The sequence below is a fragment of the Remersonia thermophila genome, chromosome 5 (assembly GCF_042764415.1).
Source record: "Remersonia thermophila strain ATCC 22073 chromosome 5, whole genome shotgun sequence".
NCBI classification, from domain to species: domain Eukaryota; kingdom Fungi; phylum Ascomycota; class Sordariomycetes; order Sordariales; family Chaetomiaceae; genus Remersonia; species Remersonia thermophila.
This window is the reverse complement of record NC_092221.1, coordinates 1,593,278-1,615,380: the sequence shown is the minus strand read 5'-3', so window position 1 is coordinate 1,615,380 and position 22,103 is coordinate 1,593,278. Positions and strand designations below refer to the sequence as shown.

At 57.4% G+C, this 22,103-nt stretch overlaps 10 protein-coding genes and 1 non-coding gene across 11 annotated transcripts; 5 read left to right on the top strand and 6 right to left on the bottom strand.

The window, feature by feature from the left end:
- Positions 1 to 351: 351 nt before the first annotated feature.
- Positions 352 to 1,975, top strand: VTJ83DRAFT_5665 (uncharacterized protein; the record flags this gene model as incomplete). The annotated part of the gene is made up of 7 exons (XM_071012290.1): positions 352 to 903; positions 965 to 1,048; positions 1,102 to 1,234; positions 1,291 to 1,405; positions 1,460 to 1,574; positions 1,630 to 1,758; positions 1,832 to 1,975. The coding sequence occupies 7 exons, from the start codon at positions 352 to 354 to the stop codon at positions 1,973 to 1,975; spliced, it is 1,272 nt and encodes a 423-aa protein (XP_070865040.1).
- A 372-nt stretch (positions 1,976 to 2,347) lies between these two features.
- Positions 2,348 to 3,047, bottom strand: VTJ83DRAFT_5664 (uncharacterized protein; the record flags this gene model as incomplete). The annotated part of the gene is made up of 2 exons (XM_071012289.1): positions 2,348 to 2,659; positions 2,736 to 3,047. The coding sequence occupies 2 exons, from the start codon at positions 3,045 to 3,047 to the stop codon at positions 2,348 to 2,350; spliced, it is 624 nt and encodes a 207-aa protein (XP_070865039.1).
- A 385-nt stretch (positions 3,048 to 3,432) lies between these two features.
- On the top strand, positions 3,433 to 4,195 carry VTJ83DRAFT_5663 (uncharacterized protein; the record flags this gene model as incomplete). The annotated part of the gene is made up of 2 exons (XM_071012288.1): positions 3,433 to 3,709; positions 3,783 to 4,195. 2 exons carry the CDS (start codon positions 3,433 to 3,435, stop codon positions 4,193 to 4,195), a joined length of 690 nt encoding a protein of 229 aa, XP_070865038.1.
- Positions 4,196 to 4,833: 638 nt separating this feature from the next.
- Positions 4,834 to 5,290, top strand: VTJ83DRAFT_5662 (uncharacterized protein; the record flags this gene model as incomplete). Its single annotated transcript, XM_071012287.1, has 2 exons — positions 4,834 to 5,003; positions 5,131 to 5,290. The coding sequence occupies 2 exons, from the start codon at positions 4,834 to 4,836 to the stop codon at positions 5,288 to 5,290; spliced, it is 330 nt and encodes a 109-aa protein (XP_070865037.1).
- Positions 5,291 to 5,514: 224 nt separating this feature from the next.
- Positions 5,515 to 6,729, bottom strand: VTJ83DRAFT_5661 (uncharacterized protein; the record flags this gene model as incomplete). Its single annotated transcript, XM_071012286.1, has 3 exons — positions 5,515 to 6,263; positions 6,328 to 6,548; positions 6,629 to 6,729. 3 exons carry the CDS (start codon positions 6,727 to 6,729, stop codon positions 5,515 to 5,517), a joined length of 1,071 nt encoding a protein of 356 aa, XP_070865036.1.
- A 617-nt stretch (positions 6,730 to 7,346) lies between these two features.
- On the bottom strand, positions 7,347 to 8,876 carry VTJ83DRAFT_5660 (uncharacterized protein; the record flags this gene model as incomplete). Its single annotated transcript, XM_071012285.1, has 3 exons — positions 7,347 to 7,374; positions 7,437 to 7,715; positions 7,774 to 8,876. 3 exons carry the CDS (start codon positions 8,874 to 8,876, stop codon positions 7,347 to 7,349), a joined length of 1,410 nt encoding a protein of 469 aa, XP_070865035.1.
- A 778-nt stretch (positions 8,877 to 9,654) lies between these two features.
- Positions 9,655 to 10,804, top strand: VTJ83DRAFT_5659 (uncharacterized protein; the record flags this gene model as incomplete). The annotated part of the gene is made up of 3 exons (XM_071012283.1): positions 9,655 to 9,883; positions 9,942 to 10,039; positions 10,343 to 10,804. 3 exons carry the CDS (start codon positions 9,655 to 9,657, stop codon positions 10,802 to 10,804), a joined length of 789 nt encoding a protein of 262 aa, XP_070865034.1.
- A 616-nt stretch (positions 10,805 to 11,420) lies between these two features.
- VTJ83DRAFT_5658 (uncharacterized protein) lies at positions 11,421 to 12,647 on the bottom strand (the record flags this gene model as incomplete). The annotated part of the gene is made up of 1 exon (XM_071012282.1): positions 11,421 to 12,647. The coding sequence occupies one exon, from the start codon at positions 12,645 to 12,647 to the stop codon at positions 11,421 to 11,423; it is 1,227 nt and encodes a 408-aa protein (XP_070865033.1).
- A 4,388-nt stretch (positions 12,648 to 17,035) lies between these two features.
- On the top strand, positions 17,036 to 18,953 carry VTJ83DRAFT_5657 (uncharacterized protein; the record flags this gene model as incomplete). Its single annotated transcript, XM_071012281.1, has 4 exons — positions 17,036 to 17,180; positions 17,269 to 17,592; positions 17,653 to 17,665; positions 17,726 to 18,953. 4 exons carry the CDS (start codon positions 17,036 to 17,038, stop codon positions 18,951 to 18,953), a joined length of 1,710 nt encoding a protein of 569 aa, XP_070865032.1.
- Positions 18,954 to 19,554: 601 nt separating this feature from the next.
- VTJ83DRAFT_t120 lies at positions 19,555 to 19,626 on the bottom strand. The gene has a single exon. It is a non-coding gene; the product is annotated as a tRNA-Met (tRNA).
- Positions 19,627 to 20,421: 795 nt separating this feature from the next.
- On the bottom strand, positions 20,422 to 21,945 carry VTJ83DRAFT_5656 (uncharacterized protein; the record flags this gene model as incomplete). Its single annotated transcript, XM_071012280.1, has 1 exon — positions 20,422 to 21,945. The coding sequence occupies one exon, from the start codon at positions 21,943 to 21,945 to the stop codon at positions 20,422 to 20,424; it is 1,524 nt and encodes a 507-aa protein (XP_070865031.1).
- Between the last annotated feature and the right edge of the window lie 158 nt (positions 21,946 to 22,103).

The following is a 22,103-nucleotide window of genomic DNA, read 5'->3' as shown; positions in this document are numbered from 1 at the left end:
AGCGCTCAAGTGGTGCAGTGACTTGGGATTTCCCTTGTGGGGTTCATCTACTCGGTGGTATTGAGTTACGCAGTACACGACAATTCATTCTTACTTCTGGAACAGTTCTAGGTCCCGCCCACGACGAACTACCGTAGTCCCCGCCATCGTCCCTCTTGGCTTCTCGGACAACTCGCTACTTTGCTCCGAAATCCGACTCCGTCTGTTGCAGGAGGCGTGCTTATCAATTCTGGATTCGGCCTCCTCTTGCAACTGGACTTGTGCCAATCAACACTTTCCACAATATCCTGACCGCCAGTCACCGTGTCTACCTCCACCGTCTTCCGATCGACTAGCCGGCTGTTGAGAGCTATGGATTGGTTCGGTCGCGCCAAAATCGCCTTCGCTCACTCCAGCTCGCCTCTGGCGCTGCGGAAGAAGGATGGGACCTCGACCGATCTGGCAGAGGTCTGCAAGGCCAGCATTCCCGCCTGCCAACTGAACCCCCTTCTATTCAATGGCGACATCCAGACCATGTGGACAGTCTTCAAGGAACATGGCCCGCCCATCTACTACCGCCGGAGGATCTTTGATGCCGACCCTGCCAGCTACAAGGGTACCTTCACTGTCGACTTCGCCGTCCCTCCGCACGACGATACGGATGCCTCCCTTCCTCCCAGGACCGCTTACTTCTCCGAAGAGGACTTCGCCAAGATTGGCTCCGATGACGACAAGCCGATGCTTATTGTCCTCCACGGCTTGTCTGGGGGCTCTCACGAGATTTATCTCCGCCATGCCATTGCACCGCTGGTGCTGAACGGCGGGAACTGGGAGGTCTGCGTGGTGAACGCACGCGGGTGTGCCAACAGCAAGGTCACGAGCGGTGTGCTTTTCAACGCAAGGGCTACCTGGGATGTTCGGCAGGTGAGTCCCGTAAAGGGCAGGTGTGCGCACTGGAGCGGTCTTGATCTGACAAGCAGGTTAGGTCGTAAACTGGGCGAGGAAAACGTTCCCGAACCGGCCTCTCTTCGGACTTGGCTTCTCACTGGGGGCGAATATCCTTACCAACGTGAGTCCCCGAGATCAGAGAGGCACATCAGGTCATGCTAACGAATTCGGCAGTATGTGGGCGAGGAAGGGGCTGGCTGTCCTCTGAAAGCTGCCATCGCCGTCGGCAACCCCTTCGACCTTGAGATGGCCAACAAGGCGCTGCAGCGGACGATGCTGGGCAGAGTGTATTCGAGGGTCATGGGCAGTAAGCAAACATCAAGCATCGTGTGTCCACGAGGTTCCTGCTGACACGTATCTCAGCAAACATGAAGAAGCTCATCACCTTGCACAAGGATGAGATTTCGAAGTATACAACTCTGGACTATGACAAGATTCAGAGCATCACGTTTCTGCATGAGTTTGACCGCGAAGTCCAGTAAGTGTCCCTTCGAACTTCGCCACGCTGCACTGGGTTACTGACCTTCAACAGGACCAAGGCTTGGGGCTACCCTACTGAGGGCGCCTACTACCGCGATGCCTCCTCGTGCGATTCTGTACTTGCTATCAGAATTCCCTTCCTTGCCATCTCCGCTTTGGACGATCCGGTGCGTCTTTAGTGATCTCAGCGACAGAAGTGGGCTCCTCGCTGACGTGTGTTAGATTGCCGTCTACGAAGCCATTCCATTCCAGGAGTTCAAGCAGAATCCATACACCGTGCTCCTGACCACGTCTCTTGGTGGGCATTTGTCGTGGTTCGAGATCGGTGGTGGGAGGTGGCACCCGCGTCCGGTATGTGATATCCCTTCCCCTCCCCCACCCCTCTTCAGCTTTTGTTGTTGTCAAGCTAACCAAGCCCGATCAGATCTGCAACTTCCTCAACCGCATGGTGAACGAGATCGACCTGGACAGCATCTCGCCGCCCGCGAACGGGCAGGCGCCCAAGTCTTCGCAGGCGTCCGGGTTTGACCCCATGCGCCGCAGGATGCGTATCAACGGAAGCAACTGATAACAGCATCACTCGTGTCGTACTTAAGGTATTCTGTATAGTTGTGAGGGCATACAATGGAGTTCGGGATAAACGGGGCATGTATAGACGGGGAAAATCGAGCTCATGGTAGGGTTCAGAAAGGACCCATACCTGTAGACAAGTAGAAGAGAGGGCTTTGAACCGCCTAGGCAAAAATATATGTTGCGTATATTGACAGCAGGCTGCAGCGCAATTTGGCTGCTGGTATTTCCTTGCCACCAGTAACCTGACCCTGTTTTATACCCCAACGCCAACGCCAGGCGCCCGCCATGCAGATGATGTAGACGATGAAACGACCCCGATCCAACCAAGAACCCAACCCCCAACCAGGCCAGCCCAGCCCAGCCGTCATCAATCCTCCGCGAATGAAACCTTCTTCTTCTTGGACTTGGTCGCCTTGGACCCCGTCGCCGCGAGCTCCTTGACGCTCTCTCCCTCGTCCTCTTCCTGCCCATCCTTCGTGCCCTTCTTCCCGCGCTTCCTCTTGCGCCGGATCGCCTCCTTGGTCTGCTCCAGCTCGGCCCGGCGCTCCGCTTCCTTCTTCTCGGCCTCCTTTCGACGAGCCTCGCGGATCTCCTCGAGCTGCCGCGCGCGCATCATCTTAGACTCGATCTGTCCTTCCTTTTCGGCTTGGACGAGGGCGAGGAGTGTGGACATGCTCTCCTGTTGGTAGGGGCAGTTAGCTCGATTTGAGCATGGATGGAGCGGAGAGAGGAGAGAGGGGGCAAAAGAAACGAACCCTGTCGTCAACAAACACCTTCCCCTTCTTCTTCCCCCTAGGCTTCGTCACGCCCACCGGCGTGATCATGTTGAGCTCCGGAATGCCCAGCTCCTTGTCTGTGTAGACGGGCAGCTTCTTCTTCTTGTCCTTGTTGAGCCCAGGCAGGTTCGGTCGGCCCTTGACTTCTGTCGCGGAGATCGCGGGCTTCTTCCCCTTGCTGCTTTTGGACTTGGAGACACCGTCGGTTGAGGATCGCTTTTTGCCGCTGCCACCCTTGCTGCCGGCTTTGGGGGCCGCGTGTTTGTTTTTGACTGTGCGTGTTGGAGCCATGGCGGGTAGATTGGCGTCGGGCGGCGAGGTGGAAGATGGTAAATGAAAAGCCCTTTCGCGTTCTGGACTGCACGTGTTGGAGTCGAGCAAGCTCGAAAATTTCCCTGGACGCATCTCTTATCGGCTTGCTTATCGATTGAGTTATGGTGGGGCGAACAAGGGTACCCCTGTGTGCGCTCGCATTGCGGCAGGCGCTGAGGCAGGCATTGTTTAGCGCGGGGTTGTCAATGACAAAGAGTCGCCGATCGCGGTGGGGGGAAGGCCCAAAATTTCCTGGGGGAGTGACAGACATCTTGACAGTCCCGAGACTCGGATCTCGACTTGAAAGGACCATTGTGATCCCGCTAGCCCGTCTCCCAGTTGAATACCCCGATACTCCAACAAAATGAGCTCCTCACAGCCTACACCCCGGTGGGCCGCCTTTGCGCGCGACACCAACGAAACCAAGATCCAGCTTGCCATCAACCTTGATGGCGGCGCGTTTCCCGAAGACACAGACCCGCGGCTTCTCGAGTCTCTAGGAGCCGCCGGCCATGCCTCCGAGTCGGGGGCGAGGGCAATCCACATCAACACAGGAATTGGCTTCCTGGACCACATGCTCCACGCCCTGGCCAAGCATGCTGGCTGGAGTCTTGCCATCAACTGCAAGGGCGACCTGCACAGTCAGTCCCTCCGCCACTCCCCGCCTTGTTCTCCTGACGTCTGTCCTCTAACGCTTCCCCTCCCTACAAACAGTCGACGACCACCACACCTCCGAGGACGTCTGTATTGCACTAGGCTACGCCTTCGCCCGTGCGCTGGGCACTCCAACCGGCTTGGCCCGCTTCGGATACGCCTACGCGCCGCTGGACGAGGCTCTGAGCCGGGCGGTGGTGGACCTGTCGAACCGGCCGTGGTGCGTGGTGGATCTGGGCCTGCGGCGCGAGAAGATCGGCGACCTGAGCACCGAGATGTTGCCGCACTGTCTGCACAGCTTCGCCGGAGCCGCGCGGATCACCCTCCATGTGGATTGCCTCCGGGGCGACAACGACCATCACCGCGCGGAGAGCGCTTTCAAGGCGCTTGCTGTTGCGTTGAGGACGGCAACGAGTAAAGTTGCGGGCAGGGAGGGTGAGGTGCCGAGTACCAAGGGGACATTGAGTGTGTGAGCGAGGTTGGGGGAGGCCGGAAGGGTTAGTGCCCGCGAACGACCGTGGATGAGGGCCTCTTTGCTTGGCTTCTGAGACAAAGACTCCTTGGTGGGGTTTGAATATTGACCATACGTGACGATACCAAATGCATAGAAGTAAAAATTATCTGCAAAACAATCTGGTCATGCAATGGTAGACCATTGCCGGTCCGGCTCCCGGCATTTCCGATATCCGAGTCCCAAAAGGTTCCCGGTGGTTGTCGGCGGTCCGGTACTGGCGTCTAGACGGGTGTGGGCAGCAAGCTCTTTTCCCAAAAGAGCAACCCCACAGTGGCATGGCATGGCGTCCATCCACGCTGGAGGACCTTACGGCTTCAACTGTCCGGCCCGTCACCCTTACCTACCCATTCCTTCATCTGTCTAAATCCCTTACCGATCCTGGAAAAGCCGCCAATTGGCAAGCCTTTCGTGCGATTTACATCATGAGCACCGAATGCTGACCCTTTGACATTGTACCGGCCGTCCATTTGCGCACTCGATTCACAAGACCGGCTCCGGCGTAGCCGGTTCTTTTTTTCAACCTCCACCCGCCGGCGGGTTACAAAGGTCCTCTCTGCAGGTCAACCGATCCCCCTCCCCCCGCACACCAAGTAACCCATGCCGTCCATCAACGAGACCAAGCATCAGGAGGCAACCGACGCCTCGTGGGAGGCATCGCGCGGTGCCGTGTACGGGGCTGTCAAATGGGGCATTGCGAGCGCCATCCTGGGCGGCATTGGCTATGCCGTGTCGCCGGTGTATCGGGGACTGACGATTCAGTTTAAAGTGTACTGCTCACCCCATTCTCATCATCTTCTCTCTTGTTCCCTTCTTCCTTCCCGAATCCCTTTTGTGTTCCCTCTCGTTCGTTCTCAACCCTTAAGTGCTCACTTCAATTCTAACGCTCCCTGGCAGGTATCTGCAAATGTCCGGAATGGTGCTAGGGAGCATGATGGAAGCGGACGCGAGGCTCCGTGCCTTTGAAGAGAGGATACGCGTCCAGAAGCGTCTCGCGCGGGAGCAGGCGTACTGGCAGAGAATCCAGAAGGAGCTGGGTGATGACGATGACGACTAGTCCAAGGGTGTAGGTAGACCGCTCGAGGGGCAAGATTGGTGATTGGAGGAACTACTTTGTTCCAATATTTTTCATCTCTGTATCATATTATAGCATTCGCGCCAGGCTGGTGCCTTGCATAGAGCTGCCGTATGTACAATCTCACCGGTGGTCGGCACGCAGCATTCCATTGGGTATCTCATCTATTTCATTCCCTCTAGTGTTCGTCGGCCCAACACTGCCAATCACTTTTTAGGCAACTCAAACTTCTTGGGGTCCATGTTCAGCTTGCAGAGCCTCGCCACGCACCCGCTCAGCTGCAGCAACGTCTGGACGCCCTCGAGGATCTTCATATGCGTAAAGCCAATCTCCTTGATGAACTCGAGCTTGGCATGCTCGCTCAACGTAGGGATCGTCTTGGTCACCTTGAACATGGTGCTGATGATATCGTGGCTTGAGTACCCCAGATCCCACAGCTCGCGCAATGTGTCCAAGGCGGCATCAACATTGCCCTCGTAGCACGCCTTGAGCATGGCCTGCACCTTGATGGGGTGCGGCGAGTCGACCACCTTGAAGACGTTGTCGCCAGAGACGAAACCGAAGCCGGCGTGCGTCGACTGCAGATTATTGATGGCCTGGCGCATATCACCCTCGGCGCTGAAGACGAGCGCAGCTAGGCCGTCGTCGCTGTACTCGACCTTCTCGGCCTCGATGATTTGGAGCAGCCGCTTGACGACTTGCGCGTCGGTGAGTTTTGCGAAGCGAAGAATGGCGCACCGTGACTGCAGAGGCTCAATAATCTTGTTGGACTGGTTGCACGCAAAGGCGAAGCGGGTCGTGTTGGAGTAGATCTCCATCGTCCGCCGCAGCGCTTGCTGGGCGCCCGATGTCATGCTGTCCGCCTCGTCGAGGATCACGATCTTGTGCCGCCCCTGCGGGAGGGTCACCTTCTTTTGTGCGAAGCCTTTGATTCGCTGCCGAACCACCTCGATACCTGTTCCCAAAAGTGTCAACGGGGTCGTGTAATTATGACCAGGGGAACCCGCTGGGAGGCGCACCTCGCTCATCGCTGGCATTCAGCTCAAGCACCGCCTCCTTATACGCGTCCCCCAGCAGTTGCCGCGCCAGGCACAGAACGCTCGTGGTCTTTCCGATACCAGGCATCCCCGAGATGATGAGGTGCGGCATGTTGCCGTCGCGAGCAATGATCTTGAGCCGCTCGATCGTTTCGGTGTTTCCGACCACGTCGTCCAAGAATACGGGCCTGTACTTCTCTACCCTGTACGCTCGAGTCAGAACTCCAGATTTGATTCAATCCTGCGGCAGGGGAGGAAGTTGCTAGACTTCGGTGTGACGTACCAGGGCAGCTCGTAGGCAGGATTGCCTTGTGGGTTCGCAACGGCGGCCTTGTGGGCGGCCGTTGACGATTCGCCCCGTTCCTCTGGCTTTGATGATGACATGGTCGACGGCGTGAAACGTGTGGAAAGTGGTGTTTCTGAATGGGGAGAAATGAAACGGATGGTTCGAGGTTCCGGCAGTCGGTCAGCTTGGGCAAGTGGTTGCAGCGGAACCAGCAGGGTAGGATACCTTGGGATGCAGACGCGTTTGACGCGTCGACCAATTTAAGTGGTTACGCGAGGATGCCTGACAACCCTAACCCTGTCCAGCTGACACCGATTGGCCCCCGAGACGCCGTGACGGGGACTTGCCTGGGTACTCCGTAAGCTTTGCCTGTAAACCCGCCTTCCCAGGTACGTAGGACACAGGGTCTTATGGGCAATGCCTTTCATGGCAGAATCATAAGGTCGAAACGAAGGCTACTCTCATTGCCAACCTCATCATCGGCGTCAATCGCCAACGCCAACGAGCAGCGAATGGGGCAGCTAAACCCAGGGCCAGGTGGAGGGACGTTCAGGTTGAGGGAACACGTAGGCGTCTCCATCAAGAACGAAGGTCGAGCTTTCGCACAGCGAGGGTCTAGTTACGATGCAATCATTTATGTATTTCGGCTTAGTAGGGCCATTGTATATTCAAGCATTTGCTCATGCTCATCACTCCCGCTCAGGCGCCGTCTTCTTCATGTCCTGTAATCTCCGTTGATCGTGCTGGAACAGTTCAGTCAGCCTCGGCGAGAAAGTGCAAAGCGAAAGGCACACGGTCCACTCACATGTACTCATGGCTGTAATCACATGTCCAATAAGTCGCCTGCTTGTCTCCCTGGCCCAGCCGGACCAGGATCTCAAGATCCTCAAGCTCGAGGATCTCGGCAGCCCTCGCCTCATCGACTGTCTCGGGCTCCCCGTTGACCAAGAGCTTCAGCTCGGCTGTGCCATCCGTGGGAATAAAAGACACGCTGGTCTTCTCTGGCACGACCTCAGGAACGTCATTGATGGGCTGCCCGGGCTCCGAGATGAGCGAGTAACCGGTGGCACACAGAATGCGGCCCCTGAACGACCATATGTCAGCCAAGTCCTGTTTTTTGACTCCGTTCACACCACGCATACCAGTTAGCGTCCTTCCCGTACAGCGCCGTCTTGACGAGCGGCGACCGGGCAATGGTGCTGGCAATGCGGCGGGCGGCCTCCTCGCTCGCCGACTCGGTCACGCGAATCGTGACAAACTTGGTAGCGCCCTCGCCGTCACGGACCACGAGCTGGGCCAGCTCGGTAGCGAACTCCGTCAGCACGTCGCGAAAAGCATCGTAATCGGGGGTGCCCGGGACGATCTCGGCACCTCCAGCGGCACCGTTGGCCAGCAGCGCAATGGTGTCGTTGGTCGACGTGTCGCCGTCGATGGTGATGCTGTTGAAGGAGCGGTCGACGGCGTACTTGAGCAGGCCAGGAAGAGCGGCGGAGGAGACGGGGGCGTCGGTGGCAAGCACGCCGAGCAAGGTGGCCATGTTGGGGTGAATCATGCCGGCGCCCTTGGTCATGCCCGCAATGCGGTACTCGACGCCCGGCGACGAGGGAAGAGAAAAGGTGCGCGACTTGAGCTTGGGGAACGTGTCGGTGGTGCAGATGGCCTTGGCAGCCGCCAACCAGTGGTCGTGAGAGGCGCCCAGCGCGCCGTGGGCCCTCGGGATGCCGTTGAGGATCTTATCGATGGGCAGCCGCTGACCGATGACGCCCGTGCTCATGACGATGGTGCCATCAGGGTTCCCGAGGCACTTGTCGGCCTCGTGGGCCATCTTGGCGGCATCCTCCAGTCCGCCCTTGCCCGTGACGGCATTGGCACATCCCGAGTTGATGACGACGCCCTGGATTCCCTGGTTGCCCTTCTTCTGCAGGAGGGCGCGGCTGAAGGTGACGGGAGCGGCCTGGAACTTGTTCTTGGTGAAGACGGCGGCGGCGGAGCATGGGGTGTCCGAGGCCAGCAGGGCCAGGTCCGGCTTGGTCTTGTTCCCGGGCTTGACGCCGACCAACGTGCCCGAAGCCTTGAAACCGACGGGATATGTGCCCTGGGTCGGGACGTACTTCTTCTTGGCGGCTGGGATGGAGCCATTGGGCAAAGCAGAGTAGGAGCGGGAGGGTGCCCGAGTGAGGCGGCGGCCCAGCTGGCTGCCGCTCTGCCTCAATTGGCTCAACAAACTTCCCGTGACGCCAGCCATGCCCGCCTGCGGATGTGGTGTCAGAGATGCTTAGCAACGAGGTTGAATGTAGTTGCGATGGTTGCGCCGGAAAGACCAGCAGACACTCAAAAAAGTCACGGCTTGCTCCGAGGAACGGAGCTTGTCCCGTCGGGATACCAAGGTTCCCAGTACCAGGCAGTTACCAAGCGACTTGGGTCGGCCCCAAACAAGTTTGGGTGCCAGGATGTCAGTTGCAGATAATTATATTCTCTGGGGTATCTATCACCGTTTCATGAGTCATTAGGCATTTTTCTTTTTATTTTTTTTCCTCATCGTGTTCCCGTTTGATGGTCCCTGATTCTTCGGTTCAATTATTTTCTGAAACCCCTGCAAGTACCAGCCACACCCGCACCCACAACGAGAATGCATGGCAGGGCGGCTGCGGCGCAGACACTCCGGACCCACCCTGAGCGTGGCTGGTGCAGATTGCTCCACCGGCTTCCATAAAACCGTTCCTTTTTTTGCTGCAAACTTCTTTCCCACTTCTAGCTCTTCTTGAACCAGGCGACAAAAAAGACACGAATCATCAATTGCGCCTCGTGGGAGCTGCATTCCCTCAACCCGGCTGCCGGGACGCCCCGAGCATCCTATTCCCCCGTTCATCTCACCTCACTGCCATGCGCTGTTGAGCTTTGCGTTTTCGGCTTGGACGTTCTTCGCGAAATCGAGATCTCCAAACGAACGGATCGTTGTCTGATCCCAAGGCCTACATACACTACACTCCTTCCTCCAGCACATCACCACATCGTTGCCTACCATGTCGGAGCTTATGGACGCGTACTGGGCCCAGCCGCCCATCGCGCGTACGCTGACAACCGCCGTATTGGTCACGTCGGTTTCAGTGCACCTGCTGGGCTGGCTCCCGGCGGCCTGGCTCTACTATGACACGGCTTTTCTCTTCCGCTTCCCGCCCGAGATATGGCGTCTGTTCACGAGCTTCCTCGTCAGCGACCCGCAACTGGGCATCATTATGGATTCCTACTTCGGTACGGATGCGTGGGCGATCCCCAACGGCGACGAGTGTTGTCTGACCCCGCGCTGCAGTCTTCCAATACTTGAAGCAGGTCGAGACAGCGAACCCCAAGTTCGCGACCAAGGAAGACGTCGTTTGGTACCTGATGACCGTCGGCAGTTTCATCATTGTAGGTCCCTGGCGCTTCCTTGTCACTTCTTCTCAACCCCTCGAATATCTGCCCGCATGGTGCTACTTCTCCCCAACCATCGCGGTTCCTGGAATCGAGGAAGATTACCGCCCGCATGCCGATCGATCCCAGAGGGGGTCGGTCGGGGTGCGGGTATGGTGGGATGGCTTTGGATGGCCCGTTCTGCAGTCTCCGTGCGCTCGGGTGGTTTTTTATAGCTCCCTACATTCTCTCAGTAAACTAGGCTGGCCTTGGGTCCAGTCTTCGCGCCCGTCGTTTGGCACGAGTACTAACGATAGGCAGTTCATCAACCGCGTCATTCTCGGCGCGGGAGCTTTTTTCCTCCCTGCCCTTATCATGGCCTTGACGTACACGGCGTGTCAAGACCAGCGCGGCGCTCAGGCTGGGTTTTTCTTCTTTACCGTGCCCGCCCAAACGATCCCGTATTGCATGATCCTCATGTCGTTTCTCATGCGCCCCTGGATCATTCCGATGCAGCTCAGTGGCATTGTTGCCGCCCATTTGCACGACTTCCTGTGGCGCCTGTGGCCAGAGTTCGGCGGCGGCCCGAGGGTCCTCGCAACCCCAAGCTTTGTTTCGTATCTTGTTCAGACCCCCAGAAATGTGAGCCGCGGCTACGGCACGGCTGTCCGGCCGTCCGGATCGGGCGCGGGAACTGGCAGGACCACCGGGGCATCGACTGGCTCGGTGCTGCCCGATTCGTGGAAGACAAGGGGTGCTGGTCATCGCCTGGGCGGCGACTGAGTAGTAAGGCGTGGAGTTACGTTTTGATACCACCTAATGTAATGGCATACTGTCCGACATTCAACAATGACGGATTGCGTTTCTTCTCATGCTCAGCTGTGCAAGAAGTTACAAGTTTTTCCATCCGCACCAGACGTATATCGTAGCGAGATGGCACCGTGACCCCCAAAGCAGGCCAGCCCGCAACCATGAAGCCCGCCGGTACCATGAACAACAAAGACCTCAGCCACTAAGAACCACCAAGCAACACCACATGCCGCCGTCCTTTCGAGTTGACCGCCCGAGCCTCCCAGATCCCTGATTTCCAACCCATATATCACATACAAGGTATTAAAACACAATCAAAAGCACCTTTCAACTTGAAGACCTCGGTATCATATCACCAAATATCACTCCCCTTTCCAACCTCAGTTTCGGTATAATATCTCCCTCCTCCCCCGCCACCATTATGCCAATCCGACCTTTTTTTGCTTTGCCTCTTTCCTCTCTCCTCGTCCTCCGTTCCATCGTCAGCACTCGACAGAGCTCGTGCGCGGAACGTCCTCTTTTCCTCTTCATTCCCATCACCACCGCCGCCGCCACCAGACCGCCGTCGTGACCGGCTCCGTTGCCGTTCTCATTGCTGCTGTTGCTGTCGCTGACGCTGACTGCGATGATGGCCGCACCGCTGATGGGCCCCGGAGCCGGGAGGGTCGTCGTCGGTATACGTGGTGTCGGCATACCCATCATCGTCAGGGCCGCCGTCGTCGTCGGCATAGTGGCGCTCGTCGCCATCGTCATCATCAAATACCTCGTCCCGTGCCCAACTCGTCCTGGTGTCTCTGCGCGGTCGCGTCGGCTTCTTGTTGGGAGGCAGATGGTGGGGGTGGAGTTCCGGGAATGCAAGCGGGTCTGAGATGGCGGTGCCCTCCCGGCCTGGGAGCGGGTTCCCGCCCTCCGAGAGGCGTGGGATGGTGCCTCCTGTCGCGAAAGAGCCGTCGGCGGCGACGGGCGGGGATGGGTTGGTGTTGGATATGACAACAGGGTTGAGGCTAAGGGGCGGCGGGACGTAGAGGCGGGGTTTTCGGGCTTGACGGGGTTGGAAACGGGATGGCGATGGCTGATGAGTCGGAGGAGGGTGTTGGGGGGTGGCGCTAGTGGTGTTTGGCGTTGTCGACAAAAAGTTCAGGGGCGGTGGCGGCGTCTGGCGGCTTTGAGAGAAGGCCCCGAAGTTCTGTGTGCCCTGGCCCCTGGCTCCTGCTTCTCCTCCTGCGGCACGGAAGAAGGCTTGGATGACAGGGTCGTCTGCCTGGGTTGTGGGAGCGGATGAGAGAGGCCCTAGGTATGGAGGGCTCGGGAACGGTGGCGGTGAGGTGGCGGCCGTGGAGCGGCTCAAAGTGCTGGGAGTGCTGGCTCCGCGGACAAGAGCCCGAGGGACGTAGGCTGGGTGCGTGGGCATGGCGCTGGCCGAGCCCGGAGGGCTACCGAAGGAAGAGAAGGCGGATGAGCCCTTCTCTGGAGAGTAGATGCCTGTCGAGGAAGCAGGCTCTGCGCCGAACGTGGCCCCCTCATGGTGTTGCGGGTTGTTGTGCTTGTAGTCCATGGTGTAGGCAACGGCAGGCTTTATCACGGCTCGTTGACTCCTCCGCCAAGGGTGCCCATGATAGTCGAGGCTCTCGGCGTCCGAGCTGTCCTCCCGGTCGAACTTTCGTTGTCGGCGCCAGTAGAGGAAGAAAAGGCCGGCGGCGCTCAAGAAGAGCGCACCTGCGCCGCCCGCAATGCCGGCGATGGCGCCGGTCGTGAGGGCGTCGTCCGTCCCGGACCCGGCGTCCCGGGGAAGAACGTGGGAATCGGTGGGCGCCATCCTGAGCGCACACTACGGCAGTCCCGTTGCGGCTCGGATACGCCTCACGGACTGAGCCTCGACATCGGCCAAAGACCAACCAAACCTACGCGCGACAGGTCAGAATCTTCGGCTTCTTGGTACCAGGCACCGCGTTCGACCAGCCTCGGACAACGACGGGGCCCGTTTCGATTCATATGTAAGATTGCCTGGCCGCACCCATGCCCACACCCACACCATCAAGCGGAATACAAGCCACCGCAGCTGCGCGGGGACTAGCTGCCGTTGTGCAGATGCAGTTGGCGATCCCCATAGTCCCGTCACACGGTGCAAGACAGTACATCCGGGCACGGTACCACGGGGGTGGGCAGCGGGCAACAAACACAGCAGACCATCACAAGCCCGATCTATTGTCCTCTCTGCCCCCAAGACGATCTGTTTGATCATGATTCCTCCGCCCGGAATCCCGATGCACAGTTCAGAGGCCAGAGGCAAGATCCACCTGAACGGATAGTAGATTTGTCGAAGACTCCATCCCCGTCCTGCTCTCGCCCTGACCGCACTGGGCTGTCTGCACTGAACACAACGGTCGGTGGGGGGCGCTCTGCGTAGTGTATTATACTACCTAGAGAAGGATGGGCAGCTAGGGAGTGACCCTTGCTCAATCTGCACCGTACGGAAGCGCGCCTCTCCAGCCCGTCAGCGGCGCGGAGCTTCGCTGAATCTGTCCGCGCCAATCACAGCGATGACAACAGACGCGACAATCTGTGGTCAGAACGAAGGTGACGGCTCTTGATGGCAGGTCGGGATGACAGAGTGGATGCGGAAACCACCCTGTCTGATGCAATCCAGCCAATGGCGGCTTGCGATCGATGGGTTTTAGCGCCCGCACGGTATGTTCCGAAAGTTGGAGGCCGCGCTGACTGGTTACACAAGCGAACCCGTACAGCATACAGCATCTCACCGGCAAACAAGCTTTCCCCACCAACGTTCCACTTCGACACACCGTGTTCTTGGACTTGGCGCTACAACCCAACGGGAGCCTCTACTGTTCCTGGAGTCCTAGCGTTGCTGCTACAATCGTACTGGCGGTGGGGGGCGTGAGGGTGTGTATACCGGTGGGTGGGCGAGGTATAAGACAAGGGACTTGACAATGCGGGAGATGTGCTGTTCCTCCTCATCCGGTCTCACAACGGAGGATGATATAGAAGCTTTATGATATTGACGATTCCCGAGTCATTTGACCACTTTTGTGTTCAACCTTGGGCTCTGGCTAAAATCCAACTGCTACCGCCTTTCGACTCTGCTTGCTGTCAGATTGAAAAGCATCTTGCCAGACAGCAGCAGCCTTGGATGGAGGTAGACAAGAGCACCACTATCATTCTTTATCCAGAAAAGTTATCTACCTTAGGCAAGTATCTATGCACAGATGATATCCTGCCTAGGAGCAAACTTGCTTCCATCTAAACGACCATGCTCCGTTCAGTGCTCACTCAAAACTCCGTTCCTCACCTACCAACACCACGGCAAGGCAAATCTGTAGCATCACTACCTTCTCACTGTACTCCGTTCCCACCCGCCCTCCCCTTCAGCTATCTAGGTACATGAGTGGGACTCGGATACAAACGTATATAACCAATGCAGCTCCCACCCCCAAAACAAGCGCAACACACCTACCTCTTGCCTGTGCATCGACCATCCCCCATCCGTCGACGTCGACATCAACCTAGGCTCTGTGTCTGTCGTGAAAGTTGCCGTTGGTATCGTCGTTATTGGTATACCTGTGTCGTTGAGTGAAGAAGAAGAAGAGGAGGAGAAGGAGGAGGAGGAGGAAGACAAGGTGGTGATGGTGGCTGGAGAGAAGCACCCGCGTGACGCGCAAGGTGAACCCACTTGGATGACCATAGGCCAATATTTCTCGGTGAAGGCAAAAAACGAAATGGCAAGCCAACTGACGTCGCAATACTTCCCCGAACCGGTACTGCAGCACTGGGCGGTGGAGAGGATGCATCGGCGGTCGCAACGCTTCAAGCCCACATCGCAAGCGCCTTCCCCTGTGGTGTTGCCAAATGTGCTGACGTGTGCATGTTTCGTAACGAATGTTAGCAAGAGAAGGACCTCTTTCCGATCGAGGCAGCTCGAGTGAAGGAACACGCATACCATGCAACTCTTGTCTACACCCACGCAGAACGTGTCGGCATCGCAGTAGCCTGGGACGCCGTTAAGAGGCAACCAAGTGTGCGTCATGCCGCCCTTGCCCGCTGCTTTAACATCCGTTACGTCCCTGATTGTGGCAAGGAGGGCCCGGATCAGAAAGCAGAATAACGTAACCTGAACAAACGGCCTCCTTGGGCATGCATCAGTTGTAGCATTCCACGTAACCGGGGCGGCACTTGCCGCTTGTCTGACGGATCAGGAGGCCAGCTGGACCTGGAGATATGGTGGGCAAAAGCTCCGAGTGGTAAGCCAAAGGGTTGACAGCAACACCTGTGAGGAAGGGGGTGATAGCATGCTTCGCGAAGCGCATCGTATTGGTTGCTTTGCTGCTGCTGCTGTTGTTGTTGGCGGCGGTGGTGGTGGTGATAATGATGACGACGATGATGATGGTAATACCCTTTCCCGGTGTTTACCTATCTGAGATTTTATAAAGTTGGTTCCCGATATATATTGTTTCTGAATCCCTTCACTCTGTTCACTGAGAGGCAAAGAGAATCAGAAAGAAGAGGAATGAGAGTCTTCGAGCGCTGCAAGATGAAGCAACCGCAACCGCAACTCCTGTTATACTCTTTCTCCCAGCCAGACAAGCAAGCCACTTGAACAAGACTTCGACTTGCGATGAACAGCAATACCAGGATAAAACTCATGGTGTTGTATCTCCCTTGGACGTCATCTCTGAAGCCACACATGTCATTATCCGGGCCTGGAGGAACATTGAGTGGGTGTAATCGGTAGCTACGAAAGCCTCGCTGGGATCTGGCATGGGGAACGCCCCAGGGTGAAGAAGAGAGAGCCCGGCTAGAGACCGAGCTGGTCTATGCTAGTATTCCCCTGCTTCTCCATTCGTCCTTGTTGTATAGGTACTTCCGTGCGGCTCGACATAGCCACAGCCTCGGCTGACAGGACTGCCAATACACGGTCCCAGTCACCGACAGCTCAACGCAGCCATCCGCCGTATGTACCAGCTCCCTATGGATTCGTTGTCTTTAAACTGGAACCATTTGGCTTGTTTTCTTTTTTTTTTTAGAAAAAAAAGACAAGAAACAAAAACATACAGCACCCGGCATTCGCTGGTCGTCACCGACCCAACTACTACTCGGGCCCTCACAAGCTTAACTAGGGGAGAGCGGACGGGATCCCGTGCTTTCTTGTGGGTATGGCCGTATGTACCAGATTCCTCTGCCGACACTGCTTATAAGCTAGAAGGCAACTCTACGGAGGTACTGTTCACTGCTTGGTTGGAGCTTCTATGAGGACGAGAACATAGCCCTGGGGCATTCAAGGTTGGAACGTGTTTTGGAGAGTATGGCTGGGCTGTAACTTTCATCACGGGGGTCTGAGAAGGTCATACAAAGTAAAGCAACTAACGTACCCCAGAGAGCATCATGTATGAGGTTTTGCATGTGCCTTCATGGTTGCCTATGGTGATATTCCGGGTTAAGGTGGTGTGGAGGTAGGGATCCGGTGGCATACGGATCGAATAGGCGGGGCTGTTGCGGTTCCAGACCGGTAAGCGTACCGGCACGGGCTCCTCTGTGTAATTTAGCGTCGTGGGGCAACTCGGGGAAGACCCGCTAACGGCAACCAAGAACCGGTCGCAGGAGCCCGAACTTGGTGTACGGGGTGGCATTTTGGTTTTAAAACCTTAACATTTCACCATCACCTCCTCTCGCCTCGGCACGTATACCACGGCTCTGTATGCAGGACTACGTAAGGCACCGTTACATCGGTTGATGTGCTGTTCGAAACTCACTGAGCTGTGCCTCCCAACGGCTGCCGATGTCCGGGACGGCGAGATAAAAATACCCCGCGCTTGTATTTTGGGACACCCGTCATCGTCCTGGCAGTCCATCTTCTTCTCCTGACTCGAGGTGTCGTCTGTCTCGTTTGTTTCGGGCAAGAATAGAGACATACGAGGTAGGCAGTCAGCGTAGGAGCGCATTACCCATCCCTTAGAACAGGCGCCGGGAACAAAAGACCGGGTCGTGTCGGACGTCTGGGCTTGGATGAGTTTGGAAATTCCCCGGTGGAACGGATTTAGAGCCGTGTCACCAGCAGCCCGGCCTCACACCACAGCACTCCCTTCCCGGGTATTCCGTCAGCTTGCCGCCCGCCCTCGGTACGCCCCTTGTCTGGGTCGTCTGAGTGACCAAGAACATAAATAAGACATCAAATATCGCCTGTCCGCCACCATGCGCATCGGGTGTCTCCAGTTCGCGCCCCAGGTGGGTGACGTGTCCAACAACATCTCGCGGGCCGAAGCAGTGCTCTCCCGTGCAGACCCTCGCGACCTGGAGAACTTGGACCTGCTCGTGCTTCCTGAAATGGCCCTTAGCGGTATGTCAGACTGCCCCTCGGGGGTTGGTTACACAAGGGTGGTGTTCAGAAAGTGCCACATGTCCAGAGGTTGGCTGACGCTCACCAGGATACAACTTCAAGTCGCGAGAGCACATCCTTCCCCACGTTGAGCCAACCGCATCGGGCATCAGTTCTCAGTGGGCGCGTACGACTGCGCGTGAATACAACTGTGCTGTGGCCGTGGGATACCCCGAGACGGCTGGGCCGCAGGATTCCGCGGTGGCTGAGCCCGAGCTGTACAACTCGCTGGTCATGGTTGACAGCCGCGGAGAGAGGCTGGCTCACTACCGCAAGTCATTCTTGTACTACACCGACGAAACCTGGGCCCGAGAGGGCCAGGGGTTCTACGGAGGCGAGATTTCAAATCTCGGCAAGGTCGCCATTGGTATCTGTAAGCGGTCCTCACTTCCAAAATATTCGATGATATCCTCTGCTAACACAGGTTTCGCAGGCATGGACATCAAGTAAGCAGCCATACCAGCCAGACTTTTATGACAGTGATCAGCGTAGCTAACCGAACACAGCCCTTACAAATTCGAGGCTCCGTGGACCGACTACGAGTTTGCAAGCCACGTTCTGCGCGTTCAAGCTAACTTGGTCATCTTATCGACAGCGTGGTTGACCAACGAGGCGCAAACCGCCTTTCTGGCTCACAAAGAGGTGCCAGACATGACCACCCTCGCCTACTGGGCCGCCCGGCTCGAGCCCATCATCCAAGCGGGCGGCTCCGAGGAGACCATCGTTGTTATTGCGAACCGTAACGGCACCGAGGACGACGCCACTTACGCGGGTACAAGCGCCGTTCTGGGCATACGGGATGGTGAGGTGGCCGTTTACGGCCTCCTCAGTCGGGGGGAAGAGAAGCTGCTGGTCGTTGATACGGACAGGCCGCCGCTTGGCAGACTCGTGCGCGAACCCCTCAGCAGGATGAATAGCAGCTCCCCAGCGGAGGGGGGGTCGGGAGCCAGCCCCGGACCGGCAGGCGATTCTCAAGAAGATGAAGAACCGCCGCGGGACCCCGCATCGTCGGGCAAAGGGCCAGGATGTGGCCCCGTAGACTCGCCTACCCTTCCGTCCGGGTTCACACCAAACCAGCACACCAAAACGAAGGCGCCAGAGCCGGGGCTTGCAGCAATAACAGCAGCCGTGGATGCTCATTCCTCGCAAACCTCAAGACGAGTGCAGCTGTCACCAGTTCAGCGCGCCACCCTACCAGGCCGTCCCAAACTCTCCCTGCAAACCAACATCCCGCCCGTCTCCCTGTTTCTCTCAGAAGCTACCTCATCAAGCTCTTCGCCGACATCTGTGGCCACGCCTCCTGCCACCGCCACCACCACCGCGGCTGAAATTCCCATCATTATCGACGTGTCCTCGCCAAGCAGTAAGCCGAGGCGCTGGACCTGGGAAAGCGACGTGGACGAGGACTGTTACGATCCCGGCCATGGCGACGGCAACAATCATAACTACACCTACCGCAGAGAAACCCGGCACCATGGAGACCATGACCTGAGCTGGACTCAGAGTCAGGGGTTATTATCCCCGCGGCCACACCCGCTCCAACCGTCAGCGGCGGCTATGGACTTCTTGCGTGCTTCGCCAGGATCACAATCACAACCGTCCGACAGGCTGATGATGCTCCTCTCTCCGTGGAGCGCGTCGGCATCGGCGTCTGCATCACCGGTCGGGTGTCGCATGGAGATACCTATTCTGGCGAGCCCCAGCGTGTTTCGTTCGAACGGAGCTTGCTGGTGATTTTGACGGAATGTAGGAGAAGAAGGCGGGCGTGGTTCGAAAACGGGGAGCCTCATGTTTGCCAGATTCTTTCCTCCTTGTAGTCTAGCTACGTTATGTGCTGTTTATCTGATGCAAGGGGGATATTGGAATCCCGGGTCAAGGCCAGAGTTTAGTCCGCATGCATTGAGGGAGGCTTGTGTCGACTAGGGACAGGACAGAAATCTGGGCACAGGCCAGGTTGGGGCGACTTTGGGACTGGGTGTGCATCTAGATGCCTTGCTAGTATTGACCGCAAGACCGCAGGAGGTAGTCGTTTCTTACAATGGACTTGTCATCTCCCTCGTAGAAGATGTGCCTAAAATGACATAACAATGGGGGCCGTGGATGAAAGCGGCACGGTCGAGGTCCTTTGCGGCGCCGAAAGGGAGAGCAATCATGTACATCGTGGGCTTCATTGGGGCAGAGAAGGGTCGATATGGGTGCCTGCGCGTCCGAGAATAGCAACCAGCACAAAATGGAATGCGTTAGGGGATCACATGGGGTGATGATCTTGGGCATGTTTCGGTTGAGAAATAGAAAGAAAAAAGACAACACAGGAAAAAAAAGTCAAAAGGAATGTTAGCTGCGACTCGTTTCGATCGAGTGACCTCCGGGTTATGAGCCCGGCGCTCTTCCCCTGAGCTACGCAGCTTGTTGCTTGACGCATGCTGTGACCCCGCAGACGGAGAGCTGATATTCTTTCCAGACAAAATGCTCTACTTGTGTGGTGGGGGGTGTGGGGCATGGTGGGGGTTTGAGAAAAGATAAAGATAAGGCTGTGCGGGTCGGTCGATGGCGGGGTCGACCAGGGTGGTGACCCTAACCCTTTGTTAAATGCACCCTGAATCCAAAAACAACATCACCTCGGAGCAATCAAGCCTGTAAGAGCAAATCCCCATAACGTGGAATTTGAGCGCGAGTTCCGTCAATGATTCCGATTATTCTTCTGTATTATGTTGTCTTGGAAATTCCCATCATGCCGACCTATCATGTCTCGTTATAAGCCCATTAACAACGTCATCGTACAGGTTCCTGTTCAGCCATGACCATCAACCTTCTCCAAGCCCCTAGCTCCCAATGCACCGACCGAGACACCCATAGGAAATAACAAAACAATACAGGTATAAAAGGAGGTGTTCCTTCCGGTTGCCCAGTGTCCTTCTTCAGCTCATATGCCCGATCCCTCCCCGTATCCAAGAACCCCCAATGCGCCCAATACACCCCCCGAAGCAAACTCCTATCCATGACCCAACCCAAAAGCAATCATGAAACGTAGCTGGTGTGCAGTGAATAATTTACAAAAGATACATGGATGCTGAACCAAAACGAACATGAATGGAAAAACACAAAGATGATTAAAACAAAGAAAAGAAGAAAGAAAAAAGAAAAAGAAAAACAGGCGAAGGGAGGTGGAAAGGGGAGTTAATGGGGAGCCGAGGAGCACCCCTCACGAAGCCTTCGTCGGATATTTCGACCCAAATCCCCACCCCCAAAACCGACCTTGAAGCAACGATTTCCTTGACCCCGAGGCCCCGGCGGCCGCCTGGGTGGGACTGGTGGCGCCCGGCTGACCCGGCGGCGGGGGGAAGTACAGTTGCTGCTGCGTGCCGGTGGTGGTGGTTGGGCTGGAGGCCGGCGGGCTGGGGCTTGCCCTGGGAAACTGAAGACCCAGCCCGACACCGAGGTCCTGGGCAAAGTTACCGCCTAGGTCGAGGTTGAGTTTCGGGGTGCGGGCCCCGTTCCGGCTCGAGGTCGGAGTTGCCCGGAAGGCGGGTGTCTCGCGGGACTGGGACTGGGACTTGGATTTGTAATGATGATGGCGGCGGTGGTGGTGCGGGATGCATTCGTTGTAGTTCGGGTTGGGGCTTGTTGTCGGGTGTGTTCCGGCACGGGCCCTCGCCGGTCCGGCGTCGTTCAAGACAGAGTCGAGGCTCTGGGCGTGGCGGATGCCCGACGGCGGAGCGCTCGTGGGAGTCTTTCCTGAAATGCCAGACACGGGAGCGGCGGGTAGGGGGATGGTAGATGGGAGGATGACGATGGGTGAGGGGCGCGAGAAGTTGCGCTTGACTGGTTGAAGTGGAGGTTGAGGTTGGGGATGCGTTTCGGCCTGCGGGGATGGGGCCGGGGTGGCGGCCGGGGTGGCTGCGGGGGTTGGGATCTGGAGTTTGGGCGTGTTGTTTGGCAGACGTTGTGGTGTTTTTGCCGGGGCGGGGAAGAGAGAAAACATCGGCCGAGGCCGGTCAGGCGAGTCTGACGATGTGCGCTTCACCGCGGGCGGCGCGGGCAGCGGCATCGCCGGCGGAGGAACGCTCACCCATGGCTCGCCGGCTGGGTTGAGGTAGATTGTCTGCGTCTTGCCCGTGTTCCGCTTGGCCGGCGCATGGCGCTGGTTGAGCGGGACCGGTGATGTGGAGGGTGGTGGCGTCGGAGGGGGCAGGGGCCCGGTGACCGGGGGAGGTGGTGGTGCTGAGGTCGGCTCTGGAGGAGGTGTAGCGGGCAGCTCGGAGGGAGGAACCTCCAGCTCATGGGCATCACGGAGGCCGTAGAAGCGGAGCGCAAAAAGAGTGTCAACGCTGCGGCGGTCAGGAGTGCCTCGTTCGGGCTGTGGGCTGGGGAGGACAGAGTCTTCGGTGCGGAAGCCGAGATCCAACAGCGCCTGGGTTGAGAGCGACGATGTGCTCGTCGGCGAATCGGGGTGAGACTTGGGTGTTGCAGGCCAGGTCACGGTCCGGTAGTCGCCCACGTCGGACGACATATTGGCGGCGCGCTGGCGTTGTAGGGCACGCCGACGGCAGGCAAAAACAAGGAAGATGCCGACGGTGAGGAGAAGAGCCGCGCCGATGGTGATGGCAACAATGACGGCAACAGGAAGAGTCGAACTGGTTGAACCGGCGGTTTGTCGGGCCGCGTTTGGTCCCGAGTATGGCGGTTGGGTTGTGCAACAGTACCGGCTGGCGTTGGTGGTCAGCATCAAAGCTGGCGATGGTGAGGGTCGACAAGATTGGCAGGGTCGTGACGGTGCTTATGACCCGTCGATCAATATGTGCAGGAACCCTAGACCTCGAGTTCAAGAAGCATGGCATGCATCATTGTAATCTTGCCAGAACTACGGCACCGGATGAGGGGGCC